At 36.8% G+C, this 26,160-nt stretch overlaps 1 protein-coding gene across 1 annotated transcript in view; it reads left to right on the forward strand.

The window, feature by feature from the left end:
• Positions 1–25,717, forward strand: part of LOC137259332 (uncharacterized) — a 29,935-nt gene extending 4,218 nt beyond the window's left edge. Inside the window, exons 7-15 of the mRNA XM_067797015.1 lie at positions 38–488; positions 712–858; positions 3,889–3,917; positions 12,840–12,857; positions 13,590–13,607; positions 21,071–21,088; positions 22,239–22,256; positions 25,011–25,028; positions 25,686–25,717. Coding sequence (XP_067653116.1) covers positions 38–488; positions 712–858; positions 3,889–3,917; positions 12,840–12,857; positions 13,590–13,607; positions 21,071–21,088; positions 22,239–22,256; positions 25,011–25,028; positions 25,686–25,717 — 749 coding nt within the window. The remainder of the gene's footprint in view (positions 1–37; positions 489–711; positions 859–3,888; positions 3,918–12,839; positions 12,858–13,589; positions 13,608–21,070; positions 21,089–22,238; positions 22,257–25,010; positions 25,029–25,685) is intronic.
• The last annotated feature ends 443 nt before the right edge of the window (positions 25,718–26,160 follow it).

Here is a 26,160-nt window from a genome sequence, read left to right on the forward strand (position 1 = left end):
GTCTTAAAATGCCAGTCGATGTGTTTAATTCTAACAGTTACATGTACCAAGAACAAGATCCTTTACTACTACTATGGACACTGTGATGGACAGAAACGGCCTTTCACGTCCACGTGGTTTTTTAAGAATGTTCCTCACGGACTGATGGAAACCATTTTCAAGGACAGTCGTTCTTTCTTCGAGCTCATTAAAAAATGGCAGGAACAGTATCGCAGCAAACTGAAGGAAGCAGACAACAGGGAATGTCTAGTTCTGGAATTTCTTCATGACACTAAGGAAGATAGAGACAAAATGATGAAAGATCAAGAGGAGGTGAAGACGATGTTCATGGAGTTCCTGAGTGGTATTGGGAAGGATGCTCCTGAATGCAGTTTACAAGTTCTCATCCCTGATGAAGAGGGGAAAGAAACGATTGCTGCAAATCCAAAAGACTCTCAACTTACAAATACTTCCGACTCCGATTCCAGTTGCGATTCCGATATATTTTTGTGAGTTGATTGATTGATAGTTAATGTGCAGGAGAAAAAATACTAAAGTTCTGCCAATATATGTCATACTGCATAAGTTGTTCATGTTCAGTAGATATGTGTTAAGTGATTAAGTATTTTTTAAAAGAACATCCTGGAACGGAAGGTCGCTTTGTATACTTTCGAAAAGAAAGTGTTATCGGAACTTTCTGAATGCATTAAAAAAGCGTTGTTCTATCATCAGTGATGCAACAGAAGTGGAAGAAGACGTAGAACAAGATGTCAGCATGCCTTCAAAGTCTGTGACTGAAGATATGGAAGAAAAGATTGGTATAAATCCAGGGGGCATGCCACTTGTAAAAACCTCAGCCTCGGATCCAGAAATAAGTATGTAAGTGTAACAACTGACACTGCCCACCACCTTAATGTTCAGTTGTCCTCCTGAGATGGTGCGTAAGTCCCAACACTTTTAACCCCCTGGATGCCGAGTTTTTTTTCAGGCGCACATTTTCATAAAGTTTGAAAAGTGAACGTTGTGCGAGATTTGCGCTCGCGTGGTCCTGGATCTGCGTACGGCTATGAAATTGCACAGACATGTAGAATATTTGATTTCCTATCCGTTGGTATAAATATAATTGCGGCTACCTAAGGGGTTGGAGAAATAGACACTGCTAAAAGTTGTCCAAAACTTTTGTGTGTGTTCAAAAACAGTAAATTTCTCAGTTTTTTATCGTGCACCAATAAAAGCACTCTGCTACGATTTTTTTAATTTGGCATCTTTACGGAAAGTGTGAGCGAAGAAAATACAGCTTGATATCTGAACGACATAAGTGTATATGAAATGGATGTATGTGCTAATGCATAACGTCATACTCACAAAATCAAAAAGGACCCGCAATAAATGTCAAAAATCGATTTTCTACTATGACGTCAAACGTCGACAGAGAGGTCATGCACGTATAAAGATAAGGGGACATAACTCAGCTATGGTTTACATTAGGTCAATGTAACTCCGATCACATGGAGAGAATTTGCTGTGGATATGGACAGTATATTTTCGTGATGTTTTGTTCACAGTGAACCAAACTATTCCAATACAAATTTCCCCAATGTGAGAGGATACCTTTTGGTAGTTTCACAATTTGTAAGAAAAGATGCAAGTGTACTACATCAAAAATCAGGCAATAGCGATTTGGATGTCCCTATCCGATACATATTTTAGTTCTTAGATTCCCATATTCTCCTGTTTGTGTATATGTATTTTTATTAATTTTCCGTCATTATTAACGGAGTAACAGCCACATTTTCAAACGTAATGAAATAACTGAAAATAATGCGACATTTTAGTTGACGTCACGGCATGTTTTGTGCATTTTGTGACGTCGGAAAAAGACTACTCTGGTTGCTGATTAGTATATATCTAACCTAATTTCCACTCAATGTGTAACAGATCTCGGCTTCTGTGTCAGAATTCAACACGTTTTAGCCAAAATATAAAATGAATGGTTTTATCACTGAAATCGTTTCCTGAACTTATCAACAATTACACGGTTTTACTACATATCTTATTGTGAGCAACACGCGCACCTGCCTAGCATCAATTTAGCATAAATGAAAATTTCACAACACCTGAATATTCATTGAGTATTCATTTAGGAAAAAGACTTTTCTTCTCATGATTATGAAATCAATTCCCTTCATAAGTATGCAACGAAAGGTACAAAGAGATCGCTTTTTCAGTAAAGAAGTATTAGAAAATGGACGTAATGCTTGTCCAAATTAAGACTTGACCTGATGTATATATTTTTAACAATTTCCGTATGAATATTGTTTGAGTTAGACATTCTGCCATCAGATATATTTTAATCGCATTTGAATTGACTTTATTATCGAAAAACAATGGTAATGAATCATGAAACGTTTTTGACAAAATCGCACTTGGCAATCAATATTCATAATAGTTTTGTCTATAAAAACGACACAAACCAATACAATGAACAAGACAATTCCTTTAAAGAGTAGTATGTGTGCCCCTACATTTGATAAAATGTACAAATCATTTTCATTAATATTATCCGTTCTACTTATAAGTTGGAATTAAATCGCTGTTTATGAACCTGTTCGTGTGAAACTGCAATATTTGTCCCAACGTATTAAACATTGTACATCACAGTTAACTAAAGCACATGTTGCAGTAATGGCTACGTGTGATCTTCCAACACTTGTGTAGAGGCTTAAAATGTGGTATAATACACTTACTGAGTCAATGTCCCATGTAAATATTATTCAAACAATCAAAAGCTTTCAAAGAATATAAACGGATACCTTATATCCACACATGCTATGGTGTTGAACATGGATATATGTAGATGCTGAAATCAATTTCATGAAAAAATATCGGAACGATGCCCAAAATATACACCACAATACTAAAAGTGCAATCGGAATGGTATGGGCATTGTGTTTGCTCTTGTTCAACCGACCTTCACCTCAAAGAAATTGCCTAATATGTGCAACAATGTTGACGTGTGACATCACTACCGATGACCGATTTCTTTCAAAATGGCGGCTTCGCTGAGAAGGGTGCACAGGATTTTGCGACGACCTTTTGCTTGATTCAGGGATCTTTTGTATATAAATGTGAGATGTAAGTAATCAGAATTATTCTGACTATCTGTGTATTGTGATATGTTCTTATCGTTTACATTGTAAATGACGGAAGAAGCCAGAAATGCCGATAAGTACCGTTGTCGTTCTGCGTGATTTGGCGTCAGTCATGGCGTCACGCTGCACTAAAAGTTTGACAGTTTCTTATGAATTACCAAATTATTTCATTGTATCTATTTTCAATTTGCTATTTTTTGCCACGATACTCTTCCCCTGAACATACTAAGCGTATTGAGCCATTGTAAGCAATGATTAGAGGGCTGGATGTTGGAAAATTTCCGAAAATGCTACGCAGTGTAAAATTGGAATTTTTCTTTGTTTACATTTCAGTCAAGCGCTGTCTTTCGAGCACAGCGTTCGTTTTCATACCAAGTATATTTCTTTTCGTTTTGTCCAGACAGTTGGTATTGGTGACAAAGACCATTTGTAGTTTGATTCTATTTTATTCTTATCTTATTCTTAGAAACCATGCTCTTTTCAGGGTTGTTATCCCCAAGATAATCAAAAAAAAAAAACAAAACAAAAAAAACAATCATTAACAAACGATTGTGTTGAGCTTTCATATATAGCAAATCTTGCCATATATTAGTTAACTTATTATCCTGTTTCTAGGCAGTGGTGAAAATTCTAAATTCTATTTATGTCATTGCTAAAAGAAAAAAGTTCTAAATGTTCCCTTCATTTTTCATAGTAATTATATTAACATGCCTTAGTTAACTCCTGACTTAATAGTGTCAATGTGATCTGTTTTCAGACTACACTCGATGTCCTCGTTGACCACAGGTAATTAATTTTCTTTCAGTACTTGATCACTTCAGTCGCCATGCTCTTCATTATTTGGAATATTGCACATTAGTGTCATTAAATATACAATAACTACCTACGATATAAGATGCAAGAACATAACTCCACGACTCCAACCGACAGGGATTTATCAAAGTTATTCGTTGACACGGCGCTGGCATAAACGTTGACATGACACGATCCATCGATGAGATTTCGGAAACTACAAGACACAAAACAACCATTTAGATAATACATTACTATAACATTTAATTTTAACTATTCTTAGTCTTCTCAATTCTCAATTCTCATATGAAGGATTTCAAAACAAAAAGAATTGCACAATATAATTGGTAAAATATCGTTAAGATAAACCCAGCAACGCACATATATATGATTTAAAGAAACCTCACATTTGCGTTGCTGTACAGTCAAGTGACCATGTGGATAGTACAGTGAATCAGTATTTTAGGCAGATGTTAGATTGTGTGATCATAAATTACTAAAATGTGGCTATAACCCAGCTTATTAAACTTGGAAAAGTTTTTTACCATTACGACAGATTTCATACTGAGCAGTTTGGATTTCAAGTCTAGTGTGTTACCCCTTGCCCTCCGTACAAGGACACTCACTCATGCATGTCCTGTTTTAACCTACCGAACATCACTGAATTTAAAAAAAATTACTTGTATTTAGCATCAACAAATATGCTTTTGTTTCTACCTCAAAACTAATTAAGCCCAGTTCACATGCACCTGCACACATGAGCAAACTTTACATACGTGTGTAATTGTGTCATTTGAACGAATTTAAATAGACACTAGGAGTAAATTTACATGTAGTCACGACCAGGTGCAAAGGTCTATTTACACATGTGCAAATTACCACTGTGAGTATAATGTGTCATGTCATCTTTTCTGGTAAAAGTTACATATTCCGGGTTCTTTGTGATGAAAAGGAAGACATATTGTCACTGTTTTGTGTACGGTAACTGGAGAATTAGCTCATGATTAAGATGAACAGATCGTTGACGAAGACAAATGAATATGTTGATGAAGACGAACCATAGTTTAATTACGGCCAAGGGTACATAAATGTATGACTGCATAAATGTATAACACTACCTAACATATTAGCTCTCGCATTTGAGAGATTTCACAGATAAATCAATACGTCTAATTTCCATATCTTTCATAAATAAGTATTTTCCAACTAGTCACTCTTTTCAAAAATAGTACAGTAGAGAGTTTTGCATTGACTCATCTTTACTAATACATATTGATAGGACATAACTTGTTAATGGGATACTTTTAGATGGGTCGTTTGCGTGTGTTAACAAACACTGGCTAATATATCAAACAAAACAAACAATCCTCTGACTATGACTCTATTGCAGGCAAACGAGATTAAGTCTGGTATAATGGCACTGTAAATTTATATCTACAAGTAATTTGGTGAAGAACTGAAGATACTGCACATAATCACTCAGTCCAGTGTTATAAACTCAATGTGTCATGTAAAATTAAATACTCGGTGGCCTTCAATAATTCCATGTTTCGTGAAGCAGGCATAAACTACTTTTTCACAATAGCACACATTTCATATATGGGACCAAATGTTACCTCAGGTCAGCACAGAAAAAATCAGTGTAACATGGAATAAAAATCTTGAAGGCATTTATGGGTCAACTTTTCAATGTTTGACTGTTGAGCGGCATTAATGTGTTACGGGATTTTGCATGGACTCTGTCATATTGAAAACAACACCTTTGTTCTTTCGATACCACCAGAAGTCATGAACTCCCTTTCATACAGTGGGGCAGTATCGAAATCCCACATTGGAGATATTTAACTGACAAGGTCAGACTAACTAGCTTTGATTGTTGTATAGGAAAGACCTATATAAATGTGAATAGTGAGTTAAGACAATAAGAGGGGACATATGTGAAAGTTTCGGTGATTGCCTAAGTACATTGGAGCAGCACAGGTTCCCATGAAATAAATATGGGTCTTATTCACTCATTGTCCACATGACAAAGCACTTAGGCAGAATAGATTCAAATTTCAGACTTTTAGACATATCTAGCAGCAATCCGGAATTGAAACTCTACTCAAGAGTGATAACCACTGGTAATTCATTCATGGCTGTAATACAAATGTTACAATGTCTTGAAGTTATATCAAACAAGTGTGTTGCATGCGTAGATCGGAGAAATTGTGACTATATCAATGTAATTCCAACTATTTCCAACACTTTACTCCCCGTCATTCTAAATACTGCTTAATTTCCAATACAGTTATGCCATTGGGTTATAACGAGCATAAGTGAATGTTGTTTTCAGTTCCCTCGTATATTTTACATAGGAACTGCAAACTATGTTTCATGCACGCTAGCAGGGTACAGTAAAGTCCCCAAATGTTATCCAGTATTTTTTTTTTCTTACAAAAATGTCTTTTTCCTTGTAACTCACATCAGTTCCTTCTCTTAAGAGTCAAACATCAGTATGGGACAGTTTGAGTTGTAGCCCTGTTATGCCATGGCAGATCTTATCAATTCATTTCAGCATAGAAATCAACATGTCACGTTTCCAATAGTCATCCATCATCCTCATCACTGGTCCCAAGCCGATCGTGGATAGATTAACACAGAATGAACTGCACAATTGCATTCATCAATAATTCTCACAATATCGTTCACACTCTAAACTTTATACAGATTACACGTTAATCAATATGTTCAAGGTATTTAAACTATTGCTCAGAAGAAAGTGCAGAGTGTTTGACCAAACTTGAAATGAATACAAAATCATACATAAATTAACATGTCTTTCATTCCAATAGAATCTACAGTTCTAGAGTATATGTACACAATTTGGTACAAAGTTGAAAGTACTGTTTGAAAAATCACTGACTGGTGTGTGTATCATAGCGCAAGTTTTAAGCAAATCGACAAGGCGGTTGTTTTTGGCAAAACTGTTATTAAATGTTGAATCAATAGTGAGTATAACGCCTATAGACATCGATAGCCATGAATAATCACAAGTCACCACAGATCCCTACCCGAAAGGCTCCTTCCATGAATCTAGTTCAAACCATTCAAACATAAGAAGATATGTTTGATCTCAATTACATGTTTATTTTCCAAAACCTAAACCAGAATAAAAACACAGATTAGTTGATGAGTGAGGTTTAATTTTATGGATATACAAATTCTCTATTCTATGTAGGCGACGTTTCGATATACATTCTAATGTCATTGTCAAGCATACTAAATCAGTGGGACTACAGTTGAATATGTTTGTATTTGGAAACTTCAAAATTATTTGAACAGCATCTAAACTTCAACGAGGCCCCCCTTATTTGTGCTTATTTTGTACAAATTAAATATCTTTCAGTGTCAAACTGAGAGCTAAATTACGATATGTTGACAGTAAGGTAGAATTACAAATCTCGTCTATAGATCGCCGCCGATCCCTTCCCACATCACCATGCTATCAGCTCCAAACGGTCAGAATTTTTTAATCCAGTTCGGTACTAAACGTCCACCTACTCGTCAGCACAGACTGGAATTACTGTACAGGCATTACCTACTCGCAGGTGAACATTACACAATGACACACCTGCTAACGACTTATGAACGTCATCAAAGTTTTCCTAAAAATCGACCTGCCATGATTTTAAGGCTGTGCCCTAAGGGTTGTTGTATTCCCAACGAAGCGATCACAGGTGACGGGCGGCGTCTGTGTCGCACGTGCAGCATGTCTGCCAAAGGAAACACAATCTTGATCGGCATAGGATATGTTAGACATATTCCATTGGTGACATGGAAATCCAGTTTCGACCACAAATACAGAAATTGTTTGTTGTAATTATTGACAACTGAATCATTGAATGTCCTTTCGATTTGACAACAGTCAACCGTGTAGCAGGTTTCTTCAAGCAGTATACAGTCATCACTGTCAAACATTATGTTATCTGTTAATGCACCTATTCTAGAATTAAAATGTTTTTTTAGTATGAAATTGCAGTTGTTATATTCATACAGCAATTCATATAAATGCATTTCTACATTTTCGGTACCCGAAGATTTCCCGCATTTTTTCCCATTGTTTGAATATACCTCAGGTAACCTTTGAGACTGACCAATCAGAATACAGCTTATCAAATCGCGAAAGCGGACATTCGCACATACCTTTGAGCATTTTATCTCGAAAACGTTCGTTCCCGTACCCGTACACGGTCCACGTTACAACCATAACAACGGTGAGTAAACAGGCGCTGAACATTGTGTTTTTGTCAATATTCAAGGTTGTCATCTTGCGAAAATATTAGCTAATGGTAACCATGTCAACAGAAACCCCAAAACGTATGTACTGCAGGCCAGATAACTGTGTAATATGCGGATTTTTGTTTGTGGAGACCTGAATAATTTGCAAGTCCAATCCCTTAGTAGTAGCCGTTGTCTGATTGGTTAAATCTATTTAACCGTCTCGGTATTGATTGGACGGTCATAGGTCGCGCAAAAGGTTACCTGACGTGGACACAGTGGTGGAATGTGACGAATAACACTGGGACTAAGTTTACTTACACTGCATCCAATTTGATATACTGCCTCTTCATATCATGCAGATACGTCATGTGAACGCCAGCCACACTGAAAGCAGAAACTGGGTAGATACGAGGGAATGTCAATAAGTTTTGAGCCTTGAGCATTTTCCGTACCAGGTGTCACAGCCTATGGTACGACATTGAACCTTGGGGTGTAGCTGATATGATATATAAGTTTTGGTATCCTACTCTCAGAAGTTATTGAACAGCTCACATTGACAGAAAGAGACCCCCCCCCCCCCTCCCCCCCCCTCACGGCAGTGAAAATGAATAAAATTGAGTATTCTTATGGGTTTGAGTACGGCTTTCAGCAGTTTATGGGAAGTCTCCCCCTTCATCTGTTACCATCGAACGATGGGTCAATGAATTTAAGCATGGGAGAGAGAGTCTTGAAGATGACCCCCATCCAGGTCGATCAACAACAAGCACTAGTCAGAGAAAAACATTGACAGAGTGCATAGACTTGTGCTGGAAAATCGTCGAATCACACTCCACGGGTTAGAGGAGACCACAGGCATTTCACACGGATCCATCGAGACAATTCTTCATGAACATCTCGTCATGTCTAAAGTGTGCGCAAGATGGGTGCCAAGAATGCTTACAGATGAAATGAAGCAAACAAGGGTCACCATAAGCATCTCCATGCTAACCAGATACAAGAACCCAGGAGATTTTCACTCTAGGCTAGTAACCTGTAATGAAACCTGGATCCACCACTATGATCCTGAGTGCAAACAAGAATCCATGGAACGGAAACATGTCACTTCTCCCAGGACCAAAAAGTTCAAAGCCTCCAGATCAGTGCAGAAGGTAATGGCGACAGTCTTCTGGGATAGCAAAGGCGTCTTCCACATAGATTACTTACCGAAAGGAAGAACAATGAATGGGGATTATTACGCTAGCTTGTTGAGGCAAGTGCGACAGTCAGTCAATGAAAAGCGCCGGGGCAAGATCAGACGTGGTATTCTTCTACATCAAGACAATGCTCCAGTACACACCTCTCGCGCTGCAGCCGCTGCTGTCCAGGAATGCGGGTACGAAATGCCGCATCCCCCTACTCTCCAGACCTGGTACCAAGTTAGCACCATCTGTTCCCAAATCTCAAGAAACACTTGCGTGGTCGTAGATTTCAGGATCATAATGAGCTTATTGCTGCTACTGAGGCTTGGTTTGAGGAGCAAAATGGCGCCTTCTACAGAGATGGCATCAGCACCTGGCAGAAAAGATGGAACAAATGTCTTGACTCACAAGGAGACTATGTTGAAAATTAAATGTGGTTCATACCAATATTTTGTGTTTTTCTATGCAAGGCTCAAAACTTATTGATATCCCCTCGTACATATATCAAATAGGTGACGTCATAACATTATTAAGATGCTCATCCACAAGATTTCATTAGGGCCTCTTTCCCAATAATAAGCTTTGATCTCAACAGAGTTGTATACTTACTCATAGTAACAAATAACTTTTGGTTTTTTTTTAATTCTTTGCTTGTTGTGTGTCCATCCTCACCCTTATAATAATATCGTATGTGCCGAATCCGATATTAGTTCACAGAAAGCAAGGACAATGCCATTACCTGAATCATGGGCTAAAACCAATTTATTTCGAGACATCTTGTGCAGGTATGCATGAGTCAAACTGAAAAAGGATGCACAATGTTGTCTGCAAGTACTAGCTAATTTAGACAAATATTGCTTTTCTTATATCAATGTTACTTGAAATTGAATTTACACCAATATGGCCCAACATGTTTATGTTTGGCTACGTAGAATCGTTTATCTATTGCAGGAGAAATATTGGAAGGACGTAAGTATGAGCCCTTTCGTGTTTAGTTAGAAGAGGAGTGGAGGAGAATTGTATTGTTTTCACTGACTTCAGACGGAAACATCCATGGTCCCTGATATGCTGATCTACCTTCAGTTGTTTGCGATCAATAGTCTGTTTGTATGTTGTATTCTCATGTACGGTTAAACTGTTTCGATTTCATTACTAGTTTTGCAACATCTGTGTGTGCTAGTGTCGCTGTTTCAGTGTCCTTCATGGACAGGTTTTATACTTTGCCCATAACTCCCGTTAATATATAAGTTGACATAGTCACGAACTACTACCTATGTAACTTAAAATCTTAACTAACTCACTCACTGAGACTGGAACATGCAACATACATCTGTGTTAATATCAGTTGATTCTTTCTCTGTTGGTGTCAAACTGTTAGATTGACTGAAGTTAAAATACATAGCTGGTCATAGTCCATTGTTCTGCACATCTGATCGTCTGATTATACACTGGATCCTTATGGGTTTGATATTGTTGCATATATTTTACAGAGTGAAAGCCAGAAATCACAAACCCCTGTAATGGTTTAGGTCATGTTCCACTCTGTTTGTTGTTTGCTCGTGATTGACATCGTAGTAGATGGGTATGACAGTAACACCTAATATGCATTAACATTAAGAGTCTTAAACACCGCCAATCGCCCAAATCGTATGCAAAAAACTACATTGCATCTTCCTTCATATATAACTAGATGAGTAACAACTTGAGATACTCATCGGCAAGTAGGGTGGTACCGTACATAAGTATTTGGATAGTCGACTGCAAGGACAGTGACACTGCTGCTCAATGTTTATTGTCCTTCAATGCTGTACTAGTTGCTGGAAATGTCACTGAAAAGGTAGTATTTTCTACTTTTGGTGTGTAATCTGGTACATATCCTCAACAACAGGCATTACATTATTGGTTCATAATACCAAGGAAAACGTCACTAGTTCAATCATGATTAACAACAGTTACTAGTATTAAACGCAATGTAAGATCACACATCGCCCACACTTATAGCAAATGTTACACTGCATCTTCCTTTATGTATAATCAGGTGTAAATACTTTGTTTACTCGTACCCACATAAAGTGACATCATTGTTTAAATAATTATGTTCTTCAATGTTGTACTTGTTGTTGGAAATGTCAGTGACCTCCATGTTCATGTTAGGTTTCAAGTTCATATGCATAATCATAAATGAAAATTGCACACAGGATATGAGACCTCAAAACCAAATTGCATCTCTTTTCACACATAGTTACCTGGATCATCACCCTAGTGATCGTTTGAATGTAAGATTCACTTGAGAGATTCTTGAAAGAAGTATCCATGTCAACCACAACCATGTTGTTTAATGCTTTTCAAGTGGTACGTTTTTTCTTGTCTATAATCTGGTCCACATTCACAACACTACCATTTGTGGGCAATACATTATTGGTTCATAATAGCAGGAACAATGTCATACTTTTAATCATGAGTAACAAGCAGTTTCGAAACGCATTTTAGCATATCACAAACAAAAAATATCAACCAAATATATTCCACTCATGCTCATTATACATGCAGAATACATACGTCCTCTGTAAGTAAACACGAATCCAAGCATAAAAGGATGCACAATCCTTTCTGTAAGAAGAAACGTTTAGTTCTTTCTAAAGTGAAGTATATTGATGTATATATTGGAACATTAGCAGATTGTGCATTATTCTCTTGTCAATTGTCTGCACATTTAATCGTCTGATTACAAACCGTATCCTAATGGGTGTGATATTATTGCATACAAGTCACAGAGTAAAACCGATTTTAGAACATTGTTACTTTCATTCAGAGATTCTTGATCAAATTATCCATGTCGACCGCAACCAAGTTGCATAGATAGTCCAGTTACTGCTTTTCAAATGGTATGGTTTTCTTTTTGTGTCTGTCTTCTGGTGCATATCATTTACAGCATCATTTGGGTTGAATACAGCATTGGACTGTGATGGCAAGAACAGTGTATCCAGATTGTGCATGATAAGTCACAGAGTAAAAATCTGATTTTAGAAAATTTTTACTTTCATTCAGAGATTCTTGATCAAATTATCCATGTAGACCACAACCATGTTGTGTAGATAACTGTCTATAATCTGGTCCACAACGGCAAAAACACCATGTGCGGAGAATACCTTGTTGGTTGATAATAACAAGGAAAACGTCAATAGTTCAATCATGAGTAACAACCAGTTTCGAAACGCATTTTTGCATATCCTAAATCTGACATATCCACTAGATGTATTCGAGTCACCAAACTCACCACTCATGCCCATTATACAGAATACATACATCCTCAGTCGGTATTCATGAATCTAAGCATAAAAGGATGCACAATCCGGTCTGTAGACAATACCACTTGTATGACAAATATTGGTTGTATTGTATCTGTATTTCTTGAAATTATAATAACAATAACCATCTATATGTTTGACTATGTAGAATCGTTTGTCTATTGCAGGACAAATGATGACACAACGTAAGTATCAGCCGCTGTCATATTGTGTGAATGTCTGTGGAATCATTCTGCTAGTGTGAATGTGTCAGTTATTACAAAGGTTGTAATATAAACCTGTACATATTAGATCTTTGCAGATATTCCATTATTCCCTCCTGCATTGTCTTCATATTTGATCGCCTGATTACAAACCTTATGAGTTTGATATGATTGGATACAATACAGAGAGTAAAAATCCGAAATCAAAGAAGTGCGACTTTTGAAATCATGTTAACTCAGTTTGTTGAGGTTGCATCAACGCTTGCGATTGACATTGTTGCTTTGGTTTCTGTCTTAGTAGACATATATGACTATAGGGCCTAATGCAGTAGAAGTGCCACCTTCAGGTGCATGAATATTCAGGATATTAAACACAATGTAAGACAACACATCGCCCACACGTATAGCAAATGTTACACTTCATCTTAATGTATGTATAATCAGATGAGCAAATACTTTCAATGTTCATATTAGGTTTCAACAGCAACATGTAATGCAGCAGAAGTGTTACGTTCATATGCATGCATATTAAGAGTATTGAACACAAAGTAAGACCACACATGGCCTACACTTCAACAAACACGACATCGCATCTTCCGTCATATATAATTAGACGAGTAAGAACTTGAGATACTCGTTTGCAAGTAGAGTGTTACCGTTGAAATTACACACCCGATGTATGTTTGACTATGTGTACTGTTATGTCTTTTCCAGACGATGATACCTCTGAAGGTAGGTATGGCACTGTGTAAGATAATTGTGTTCTTGAATGCTGTATTAGTTGTTGGAAATGTTAGTGAGCTCCAAGTTCGTGTACGTTCATATGCATAATTATCAATGAAACCACAGAGAGAGTGTGAGACCTCCACAACACATTCTCACTCTTTTGACACATCGTTAGCTTGATCATCACCGTGGTGTTCGTGTGAATGTTTCATTCAGAGATATTTTACCAAATTACCAATGTCGATAACAATCGTGTTGTATGCATGATCCATATACTGCTTTTCAAGTAGACATATATGACAGTAAGGCCTAATGCAGTAGAAGTGCAACCTTCAGGTGCAAGAATATTCAGAGTATTAAACACAATGTAAGACCACACATCGGCCACACGTATAGCAAATGTTACACTGCTCTTCAATGTTGTACTTGTTGGAAATGTCAGTGAGCTCAATGCTCATATTAGTTTTGAAGTTCATATGCATGATCACAAAAAGAAAATTGCACCAGGATATGAGACCTCTAAACCCCATTGCATCTCTTTTCACACATAGTTACCTGGATCATCACCCTGATGATCGTTTGAATCTAAGATTCACTTGAGAGATTCTTGAACAAATTATCCATGTCGACCATGTTGTGTAGATAACTGATGTTGTATACTGCGTTTCAAGTGTGTTACCGTTAAGAATTTACCGTGACAAACTATTTAACAAATCCCCTTGTAAACCAGCAAAACAGAACAAGACAAGTTGTTTATGTTCAAATTATATATTGTTAAATCACGACAGGAAGATATCCAGAGTCACAAGTCAATATAACAATGCAGACTTCAGGTACAATTCACGAGAGACAAAATCTAAGTCAGTGGGTCACAAAAATACAATATATCAAACTCACCAAAGTCTTGATGTGAGAGGGAACAGCTATGGCAAAATGTAAACAAAGCGATCGGTGCGATGACAGACAATGTAGACAGGATTTCAAGTGTGTTGACAATATGTCCAAGCGTAGCAGCGATGTAAATCCAGCAGATATGAACGAATATCAGTGTGAGTGTCCCCCTCCACACGGCAACCAGCCTATTTATATATAAACTAAGTCACTTTCCGAAAGTTCGGGCACAAACTAACATCGTCAACACTGTAGAATGGTCTCGAAAACAGTATCCCGGAAGTGGAACATCGAAAACTAGGAGCAGGTAAATTCCGGAATGTCAGAATACTAAAAGTGTTGACCAGGTATTAAAACGAAATGTGACCCATAATATTTACTATTCAAAACACAAAACATTGTGACCCAATAATAATTAATACTGAATTAATAACAAAATATACAGGAAATACACACACGTAAAAAGTGGTACGTTTTTTCCTGTCTATAATGTGGTCCATATCCTCAAGACCACCATTTGTGGGCAATATATTATTGGTACATAATAGCAAAAACAATGTCATAATTTTAATCATGAGTAACAAGCAGTTTCTAAACGCATTTTTGCTTATCACAAACAAAATATATCCACCAGATATATTCCACTCATGCTCATTATACATACAGTATATATATAGTCTGGTTCATAATTATTGAGAATTTTTCTTCTAACTTTGAGCTATCCTAACGCCTCAACTGATTCACTGATACTTAAAACTAAGTAATGGTATAAGGGAGGTAACTCATCTTGGCCTACTGAGTATAGTACAATTAGAGTTACCTCCCCTGAATTTGTAGCAGACGTCATTTTCCTCAGCACTGTCAACAATGTCTGCTGAAAATAAAAGAAGGTTGATTTTTGAGTTGTGTAATCAAGGAATTGATGATGTAAATATATTGGCAGAGAGAACAGGAACTCCTCTTTCTACTGTGTATGGGATTAGGAAGAATTTTAAAGAGGGAAAGGATTTGGGGCACCAGAAAGGAGCAGGGAGACCCAGAAAATTGGACTTCTCAGATCGCGTCCGGCTGGGAATTTTAGCGTCTAAAAAGCAAAGGGCAAGCATCTCCAACATCAGGTATGAAATGATAGAAAGGGGATCAACAGTTGTATCACAATCTACAGTTAGACGAAATTTGATTGATCTTGGATGGGAGAAAAAGAGTGGAATTCCTTCTCCTCTCATGAAACAAGAACATAAAGACAGGTGTGTTGAGTGGTGTTTGGCACATGAAAACTTTGACTGGGAAAATGTGATTTTTACTGATGAAAGCTCAATATGGGTATATCCCAATAATGTGAAAATATGGACAAAGTCTGCATCAGCACCGTTGTATCAACGACCTAAATACAGCCCAAAGTTTCATGTATGGGGAGGGATATCCTTATTAGGAACGACCCCGCTGTGTGTGTTCGAGGGAAATCTGACAAGTCAACGCTACACTAACATATTAGATAATTTTCTCCTTCCAAGTGCACATGTGTTTTGTGGAAAATGACTGGATTTTGCAGCAAGATAATGATCCTAAACACATCGCAAAACATGCCAAGCAGTGGTTTCAGGAGAAAAATGTGACTGCATTACCATTTCCTGCATATAGTCCTGACTTAATCCCATTGAGAACATTTGGGGGATGATGAAGGAATGTGTGAATCAAAAGGGGTTGACAGAAATTGAAGACATGAAGAGAGAAGTGGTCCGATACTGTGACAGCATAACTCACGAAACACAAACCTCTTTGATAGGAAGTATGCCTACCCGTCTTAGACTGTGCCGTGAAGCTCAAGGAGACTTGATAAAATATTAAATTGTTACCTACACAACATGAAAAGGTCAGTTCACTTTCACAATACATTCAATTTTATCTGATTTGTTCTCGTTTAATAATATGAAATGCTTTAGCTATTCTCAATAATTTTGAACCATACTGTACATCCTCAGTAGGTAAGTACGAATCCAAGTATAAAAGGATGCACAATCCGGTGCTTAAGAAGACACTCTTAGTTCTTACTAAAATGAAGTATATTGATGTAAATATTGGAACATTAGCAGATTGTGAATTATTCTCTTGTCAGTTGTCTGCACATCTGATGGTCTGACTACAAACCGTATCCTAATGGGTGTGATATTATTGCATACAAGTCACAGAGTAAAAATCCGAGTTTAGAAAATTGTTACTTTCATTCAGAGATTCTTGATCAAATTATCCATGTCGATCACAACCATGTTGTGTAGATAACTGTCTATAATCTGGTCCACGTCCGCAAAAACACCTTGTGCGTTCAATGCCTTGTTGGTGCATAACTGCAAGGAAAAGGTCAATAGTTCAGTCATGAGTAACAACCAGTTTCGAAGCGCATTTTTGCATATCCTAAATCTGACATATCCACTAAATGTATTCGAGTCCCCAAACTGACCACTCATGCCCATCATACACAATGCATACATCATCTGTCGGTATTCATGAATCTAAGCATAAAGGGATGCACAATCTGGTCTGTAGATAATAACACTTGTATGACAAATATTGCAGTTGGTTGTATTAGATCAGTATTTCTTGAAATTGTAATAACAATAGCCATGTATATGTTTGACTATGTAGAATCGTGTATCTATTGCAGAACTAGTGAGGATACGTAAGTATCAGCCACTGTCATATTGTGTGAATGTGTTTGGGATCTTTCTGTTAGTGTGAATGTGTCAGTTATTACAAAGGTGGTAAGATAAATCTGTGCATACTGGATCTTTGCAGATATTCCATTATTCCCTTGTCCATTGTCTGCATATTGGATCGCCTGATTACAAACCTTATGGGTTTGATATCGTTGGATACAAGTCAGAGAGTACAAATCCGAAATCGTAGAAGGTTGACGTTTGAAATCATGTTAACACAGTTTGTTGAGGTTGCCTCAACGCTTGCGATTGACATTTTTGCTTTCGTTTCTGTCTTAGTAGACATATATGACAATAAGGTCTAATGCAGTAGAAGTGTCACCGTAAGGTGCATGAATATTCAGAGTATTAAACACAATATAAAACCACACATCGCCCACACGTATAGCAAATGTTACACTGCATCTTAATTTATGTATAATCAGATGAGTAAATACTTTGTATACTCGTAGGCACGTAGAGTGGCATCGTTGATCAATGTTTAATAATTATGTTCTTCAATGTTGTACTTGTTGTTGGAAATGTCAGTGACCTCAATGTTTATATTAGGTTTCCAGTTCATATGCATGATCATAAAAGAAAATTGCACACAGGATATGAGACCTCAAAACCACATCGCTTCTCTTTTCACACATAGTTACCTGGATCATCACCCTAATGATAGTCTGAATCTAAGATTCATTAAGTCATTAAGGCCGAGAGACGCATATGTGGGATCATGAATTAATTTCTAAATGGCATCGTGTAATCAAATTAATTAGCTTCTCACAGCGAGAGTCGCGTATTGGAGGTTATAAAAAGCACTTTCTTATTCAGCGAGAGTCGCATATTGGGGGTGATAAAAGCACCTCCCATTCAGCGAGAGCCGCATTGTGGGGGTTTCGAATTTTAAATTCGTATTGTACCTATTATTTCATTCAATTTAGCAGCGATGATCAAAGATTACCTTTTCTTTCGAGAGAGGCTACTTTCCGTGTTAAACAGAAGAACTATTAATGTGTTTTGATAACAATTGCTTGCAATGTCGGGGGCTTATACAGGCAAATGAACACATGTCTGCAAGAAAGGGGATTATGAGATGTTGTTACAGGAGGTAAGTGTTTGTTACTTGTCATTGGGAGTGAGTGCTAAGATACTCTTCTTCTAAATTAAATCATTCATTCATTTTGTGGAGTCCATTGTCAATCTTCTGAAATTCGTTTGCTTTCAAAGCAAATATAAGTATGTCCATCTTCATAAATATTTGGGGAGATTCAAGTGCAAGTGTATACATCAAAATAAATCAGTATCGTGTAACTTATTTTTATTCTATAATACATGTACTTGAATTGTGATATTTATTCGTAACAATGTACAGCTTATATTGAAATGTTCAGCAAGCCATTACATTTGATGTACAAGTAGTGTGCGCAAAATGTATATGCGAATATATACTATATCTACTCAAGGGTTGGACTGGGTTATCCGGAGCAAAAATAATCTGACTGTAGCGCTTTGAGCGCTTTCAAGAAAAATAAACTCGTCAAAGTGCTTGTTAGTCCTACATGTACATTTCAGGCATCCTCACGATTATGTATGTTCACGATACACAAACTTTTTCATGATAGCTATAGAGTTAATAAAACCGAAATCCAGCATATCGATTGGTCAACGATCAAACCAATAGTCAATCTGTATCCAAGATGTCTAGTGACCGAACGTGCTCTTTAGAAATTTAGCCCACGCCCCATCACCTGTCATTTCCTCTGTGACAGGTATCTCATGATACGATTGGTCATAGATAAGAAATCAGCCACTATCTTGAACAGTTGAGATACAAGACGTCCTATTCGGGAAATTTGATGACGTCCATCCCATGACCCTTTGTCTTATGTATGTGCAAGGAATAGCATTATACAATATGCATACATGTATGTTCCTGTGATAACGTATATTTTTTGCGTTAAATCAAGATGAACCAAAGTGACAAACTGTGAATCTAAGAATGAATGTTTTATGGATATCAACTTCTTTATATGAGAACACAACGTTTCGGAGTTAATGCTTACTCCTTCATCAACACCTGATGAAGGAGTAAGCATTAACTCCGATACGTTGTGTTCTCATATAAAGAAGTTGATATCCATAAAATCTTCCTTCTTATGCATTTCACTTCTAAATGCCCTTCAAAGACTTAAACTGTGAATCTGTTCCATGTAAGTCACACATTAGCTTATTAATACTTACCTTAAAATATTCAGTACGTACTAGCAACGTATCAGCGAAAACGCTTCTTTCGTGGAATATTATGAGGCATGTGCGTAAATTCTTCTTTACTGCCATTGACATAGATGTTTTGAGCAATTTAAGTATGTCTTACGTACAAAGAATACAAACATGTGTTAAGAATACACATGCACCAAGATTATTAGTCATGAGCGTAAATTCTTCTTTACTGCCATTGACATAGATGTTTTGAACAATTTAACCTCACACAATGACATGAGAGGGATAATTTGTTTAAGTATGTCTTACATACAAAGAATACAAACGTGTTAAGAAAATACACAGGTCACCAAAAGTCTACAAGAGAAAGTGTAATAAAATTTCGTAAAACATTACACATATGACATGTATTCACTCCTGTTTTCTTTCAACATATACCTTTACAACTCAATTAAATAATTAAAAAATCAGGACTTGCTCTTATGACGAGACAGTTTCCTGTAATCTACGAAACCAGCCAGGGATATCAGGCGTGATTACCCCTAATTAGTCTTGCCACAGCCGGCCAGGCAATCAGCACTGGGTTCCAGGTGTTGAGCAGTGAAATGGCTCTCGTGCTTAATGAGTAAAGAGATTCTTGAACAAATTATTCATGTACACCACAACCATGTTGTATACTGCTTTTGAAGTGGTACGTTTTTTCTGTCTATAATCTGAATCCTCAACACCACCATTTGTGGGCGATACATCATTAGTTCATAATAGCAAGAACAATGTCATAATTTTAATCATGAGTAACAAGCAGTTTCGAAACGCATTTTTGCATATCACAAACAAAATAATATCCACTAGATATATTCCACTCATGCTCATTATACATACAGAATTCATACATCCTCAGTAGGTAAGTACGAATCCAAGTATAAAAGGATGCACAATCCAGTGTGTAACAAATAACCCTTGTATGACAAATATTGCTTGTGCTATATCTATATTTCTTGAAATTATATTTCTACTAAAATGGTGACCATTTTCTATTTAAAATCGTTTATCTATTGCAGGAGAAAGGGGGGCACTACGTAAGTATCAGCCGCTGTCATACTTTGTGAATGTCAGTGGATTCTTTCTCTGTTGGTGTGAAACTGTTATCTTGACTGAGGTGAAAATATATAGCTGTTTATAGTCCATCGTTCTGCACATCTGATCGTCTTATTATGAGCCGGATCCTCATGTGTTTGATATTGCTACATATAATTTACAGAGTGACACTCTGAATCAAATTAACCATGTTGTGTAGATAACTGTCTATAATCTGGTCCACATCCACAACGACACCATGTTGGTTGATAACAGCAAGGAAAACGTCAATAGTTCAATCATGAGTAACAACCAGTTTCGAAACGCATTTTTGCATATCCTAAATCTGACATATCCACTAGATGTATTCGAGTCTCCAAACTCACCACCCATGCCCATTACACAGAATACATACATCCTCTGTCGGTATACTCGAACATCAGCACAAAAGGATGCACAATCCGGTCTGTAGATAATAACACTTGTATGACAAATATTATTTGTATTATATCTGTATTTCTTGAAATTATAATATTTCACCATGTGTATGTTTGACTATGTAGAATGCTTTATCTATTGCAGGACAAATGATGATAGAACGTAAGTATCAGCCGCTGTCATATTGTGTGAATGTCTGTGGGATCATTTTGTTAGTGTGAATGTGTCAGTTATTACAAAGGTGGTAATATAAACCTGTACATATTGGATCTTTGGTAAATATTCCATTATTCTCTTGTCCATTGTCTGTATATTTGATCGCCTGATTACCAACCGGATCCTTATGGGTTTGATATCGTTGGATACAAGACAGAGAGTACAAGTCCGAAATCATAGAAGATTGACGTTTGAAATCATGTTAACTCAGTTTGTTGAGGTTACATCAACGCTTGCGATTGACATTTTTGCTTTGGTTTCTATCTTAGTAGACATGTCTGACAATAAGGCCTAATGCAGTAGAAGTACAACCTTTATTGGTTCATAATAGAGAGAACAATGCCAATTTCAATAATGAGTAACAACCAGTTTCGGAGCGCAGTTTTGCAATGAAACATCACCACTAGATGTATTCCACTCATGCACATTATACATGCAGAATACATACATCCTCTGTAGGTAAGTACGAATCCCAGCATAAAAGGATGCACAATCCGGTGTGTAAGAAGAAACGTTTAGTTCTTACTAAAGTGAAGTATATTGGTGTACATATTGGAACATTAGCAGATTGTGCATTATTCTCTTGTCAATTGTCTGCACATTTGATCGTCTGATTACAAACCGTACCCTAATGGGTGTGATATTGTTGCATACAAGTCACAGAGTAAAATCCGATTTTAGAAAATTGTTACTTTCATTCAGAGATTCTTGATCAAATCATCCATGTCGACCACAACCATGTTGTGTAGATAACTGTCTATAATCTTTTCCACATCCGCCATAATAATAACAAGGAAAACGTCAATAGTTCAATCATGAGTAACAACCAGTTTCGAAACGCATTTTTGCATATTCTAAATCTGACATATCCACTAGATGTATTCGAGTCTTCAAACTCACCACCCATGCCCATTACACAGAATACATACATCCTCTGTCGGTATACTCGAACATCAGCACAAAAGGATGCACAATCCGGTCTGTAGATAATAACACTTGTATGACAAATATTATTTGTATTATATCTGTATTTCTTGAAATTATAATATTTCACCATGTGTATGTTTGACTATGTAGAATGCTTTATCTATTGCAGGACAAATGATGATAGAACGTAAGTATCAGCCGCTGTCATATTGTGTGAATGTCTGTGGGATCATTTTGTTAGTGTGAATGTGTCAGTTATTACAAAGGTGGTAATATAAACCTGTACATATTGGATCTTTGGTAAATATTCCATTATTCTCTTGTCCATTGTCAGTATATTTGATCGCCTGATTACCAACCGGATCCTTATGGGTTTGATATCGTTGGATACAAGACAGAGAGTACAAGTCCGAAATCATAGAAGATTGACGTTTGAAATCATGTTAACTCAGTTTGTTGAGGTTACATCAAAGCTTGCGATTGACATTTTTGCTTTGGTTTCTATCTTAGTAGACATGTCTGACAATAAGGCCTAATGCAGTAGAAGTACAACCTTTATTGGTTCATAATAGAGAGAACAATGCCAATTTCAATAATGAGTAACAACCAGTTTCGGAGCGCAGTTTTGCAATGAAACATCACCACTAGATGTATTCCACTCATGCACATTATACATGCAGAATACATACATCCTCTGTAGGTAAGTACGAATCCCAGCATAAAAGGATGCACAATCCGGTGTGTAAGAAGAAACGTTTAGTTCTTACTAAAGTGAAGTATATTGGTGTACATATTGGAACATTAGCAGATTGTGAATTATTCTCTTGTCAATTGTCTGCACATTTGATCGTCTGATTACAAACCGTACCCTAATGGGTGTGATATTGTTGCATACAAGTCACAGAGTAAAATCCGATTTTAGAAAATTGTTACTTTCATTCAGAGATTCTTGATCAAATTATCCATGTCGACCACAACCATGTTGTGTAGATAACTGTCTATAATCTTTTCCACATCCGCCATAATAATAACAAGGAAAACGTCAATAGTTCAATCATGAGTAACAACCAGTTTCGAAACGCATTTTTGCATATTCTAAATCTGACATATCCACTAGATGTATTCGAGTCTTCAAACTCACCACTCATGCCCATTATACAGAATACATATATCCTCTGTCGGTATACTCGAATGTCAGCACAAAAGGATGCACAATCCGGTCTGTAGATAATAACACTTGTATGACAAATATTGGTTGTATTATATCTGTATTTCTTGAAATTATAATATTTCAATGTCTGTGGGATCATTTTGTTAGTGTGAATGTGTCAGCTATTACAAAAGGTGGTAATATAAATCTGTACATATTGGATCTTTGGCAGATATTCCATTATTCTCTTGACCATTGTCTGTATATTTGATCGCCTGATTACCAACCGGATCCTTATGGGTTTGATATCGTTGGATACAAGTCAGAGAGTAAAAAATCCGGAGGCACAGAAGTGTGACGTTTGAAATCATGTTAACTCAGTTTGTTGAGGTTGCATCAACGCTTGTGCTTGATATTGTAGCTTTGGTTTCTATCTTAGTAGACATATATGACAGTAATGCCTAATGCAGTAGAAGTGTCACCGTAAGGTGCATGAATATTCAGAGTATTAAACAGAATGTAAGACCACACGTCGGCCACACGTATAGCAAATGTTACACTGCATCTTAATTTATGTATAATCAGATGAGTAAATACTTTGCATACTCGTACGCAGATAGAGTGGCATCGTTGATCAATGTTTAAATAATTATGTTTTTCAATGTTGTACTTGTTGTTGGAAATGTCAGTGAGCTCAATGTTTATATTAGGTTTCCAGTTCATATGCATGATCATAAAAGAAAATTGCACACAGGATATGAGACCTCAAAACCACATCGCTTCTCTTTTCACACATAGTTACCTGGATCATCACCCTAATGATCGTTTAAATCTAAGATTCATTAAGAGATTCTTGAACAAATTATTCATGTACACCACAACCATGTTGCATACTGCTTTTGAAGACGTACCTTTTTCCTGTCTAAAATCTGGTGCAGATCCTCAACACCACCATTTGTGGGCAATACATTATTGGTTCATCATAGCAAGAACAATGTCATAATTTTAATCATGTGTAAGAAGTAGTTTCGAAGCGCATTTTTGCATATCACAAACAAAAAGTTCCACCAGATATGTTCCACTCATGCTCATTATACATGCAGAATACATACATCCTCTGGGGGTAAACACGAATCCAAACATAAAAGGATGCACAATCCTTTCTGTGAGAAGGAACGTTTAGTTCTTTCTAAAGTGAAGTATATTGATGTACATATTGGAACATTAGCAGATTGTGCATTATTCTCTTGTCAATTGTCTGCACATTTGATTGTCTGATTACAAACCGTACTCTAATGGGTGTGATATTGTTGCATACATGTCACAGAGTAAAAATCCGAGTTTAGAAAATTGTTACTTTCGTTCAGAGATTCTTGATTAAATTATCCATGTCGACCACAACCATGCTGTGTAGATAACTGTCTATAATCTGGTCCACATCCGCAACAACACCATGTGCGGGGAAGACCTTGGTTTTCATAACAGCAAGGAAAACGTCATTAGTACAATCATGAGTAACAATCAGTCTTTAAGCGCATGTTTGCCTATCCTTAATCTGACATATCCACTAGATGTATTCGAGTCCCCAAACTCACCACTCATGCCCATTATACACAATACATAGATCCTCTTTCTGTATACATGAATCTAAGGATAAAATGATGCACAATCCGGTCCGTAGATAATAATACTTGCATGTCAAATATTGGTTGTGTTATGTCTGTATTTCTTGAAATTATAATATTTCACCATGTGTATGTTTGACTATGTAGAATCGTTTATCTATTGCAGGACAAATGAAGATACTACGTAAGTATCAGCAGCTGTCATATTGTGTGAATGTCTGTGGGATTTTTATGTTAGTACGAATGTGTCAGTTTTCACTAAGGTGGTAATATAAATCTGTCCATATTGGATCTTTGGCAGATATTCCATTATTCTCTTGTCCATTGTCTGTATATTTGATCGCCTGATTACCAACCAGATCTTTATGGGTTTGATATCGTTGGATACAAGTCAGAGAGCAACAATCCGAAATTACAGAAGTGTGTCGTTTGAAACCATGTTCCACTAAGTTTGTTGAGGTTGCATCGACGCTTGTGCTTGATATTGTTGCTTTGGTTTCTGTCTTAGTAGACATATATGATGGTAAGGCCTAATGCAGTGAAGTGCCACCTTCAGAGTATTAAATACAATGGAAGACCACACATCGCCCACACTTATAGCAAATGTTACACTGCATCTTCCTTTATGTATAATCAGACGAGGAAATACTCGTACGCACGTAGAGTGGCAGCGTTGATCACTGTTTAAGTAATTATGTTCTTCAATGTTGTACTTGTTGTTGGAAATGTCAGTGAGCTCAATGTTCATATTAGGTTTCAAGTTCATATGCATGATCATTAAAGAAAATTGCACACAGGAAATGAGACCTCTAAGCCTCATTGCATCTCTTTTTACTTATAGTTACCTGGATCATCACGGTGGTGATCGTGTGAATCTTAGATTCATTCAGAGATTTTTTAACAAATTATTCATGTCGACCACAACAATGTTGTTTCCTGCTTTTCAAGTGGACCGTTTTTGTTCTGTCTATAATCTGGTCCATATCATCTGTAACACCATTTATAGGAAGTACATTATTGGTTCATAATAGCAAGGAGAATGTGATAATTTGAATCACGAGTAACAAAAGGTTTGGAAGCGCATTTTTGCATATCCTAAATGCAACGTATACACTAGATGTTTTCGAGTCACCAAAGTGACCACTCATGCCCATTATACACAATACATACACCCTCTAGCGGTATACATGAATCTAAGGATAAACTGATGCACAATCCGGTCCGTAGATATTAACACTTGCATGTCAAATATTGGTTGTGTTATGTCTGTATTTCTTGAAATTATAATATTTCACCATGTGTATGTTTGACTATGT

Source organism: Haliotis asinina, chromosome 13, assembly GCF_037392515.1.
Source record: "Haliotis asinina isolate JCU_RB_2024 chromosome 13, JCU_Hal_asi_v2, whole genome shotgun sequence".
Lineage (NCBI taxonomy): Eukaryota > Metazoa > Mollusca > Gastropoda > Lepetellida > Haliotidae > Haliotis > Haliotis asinina.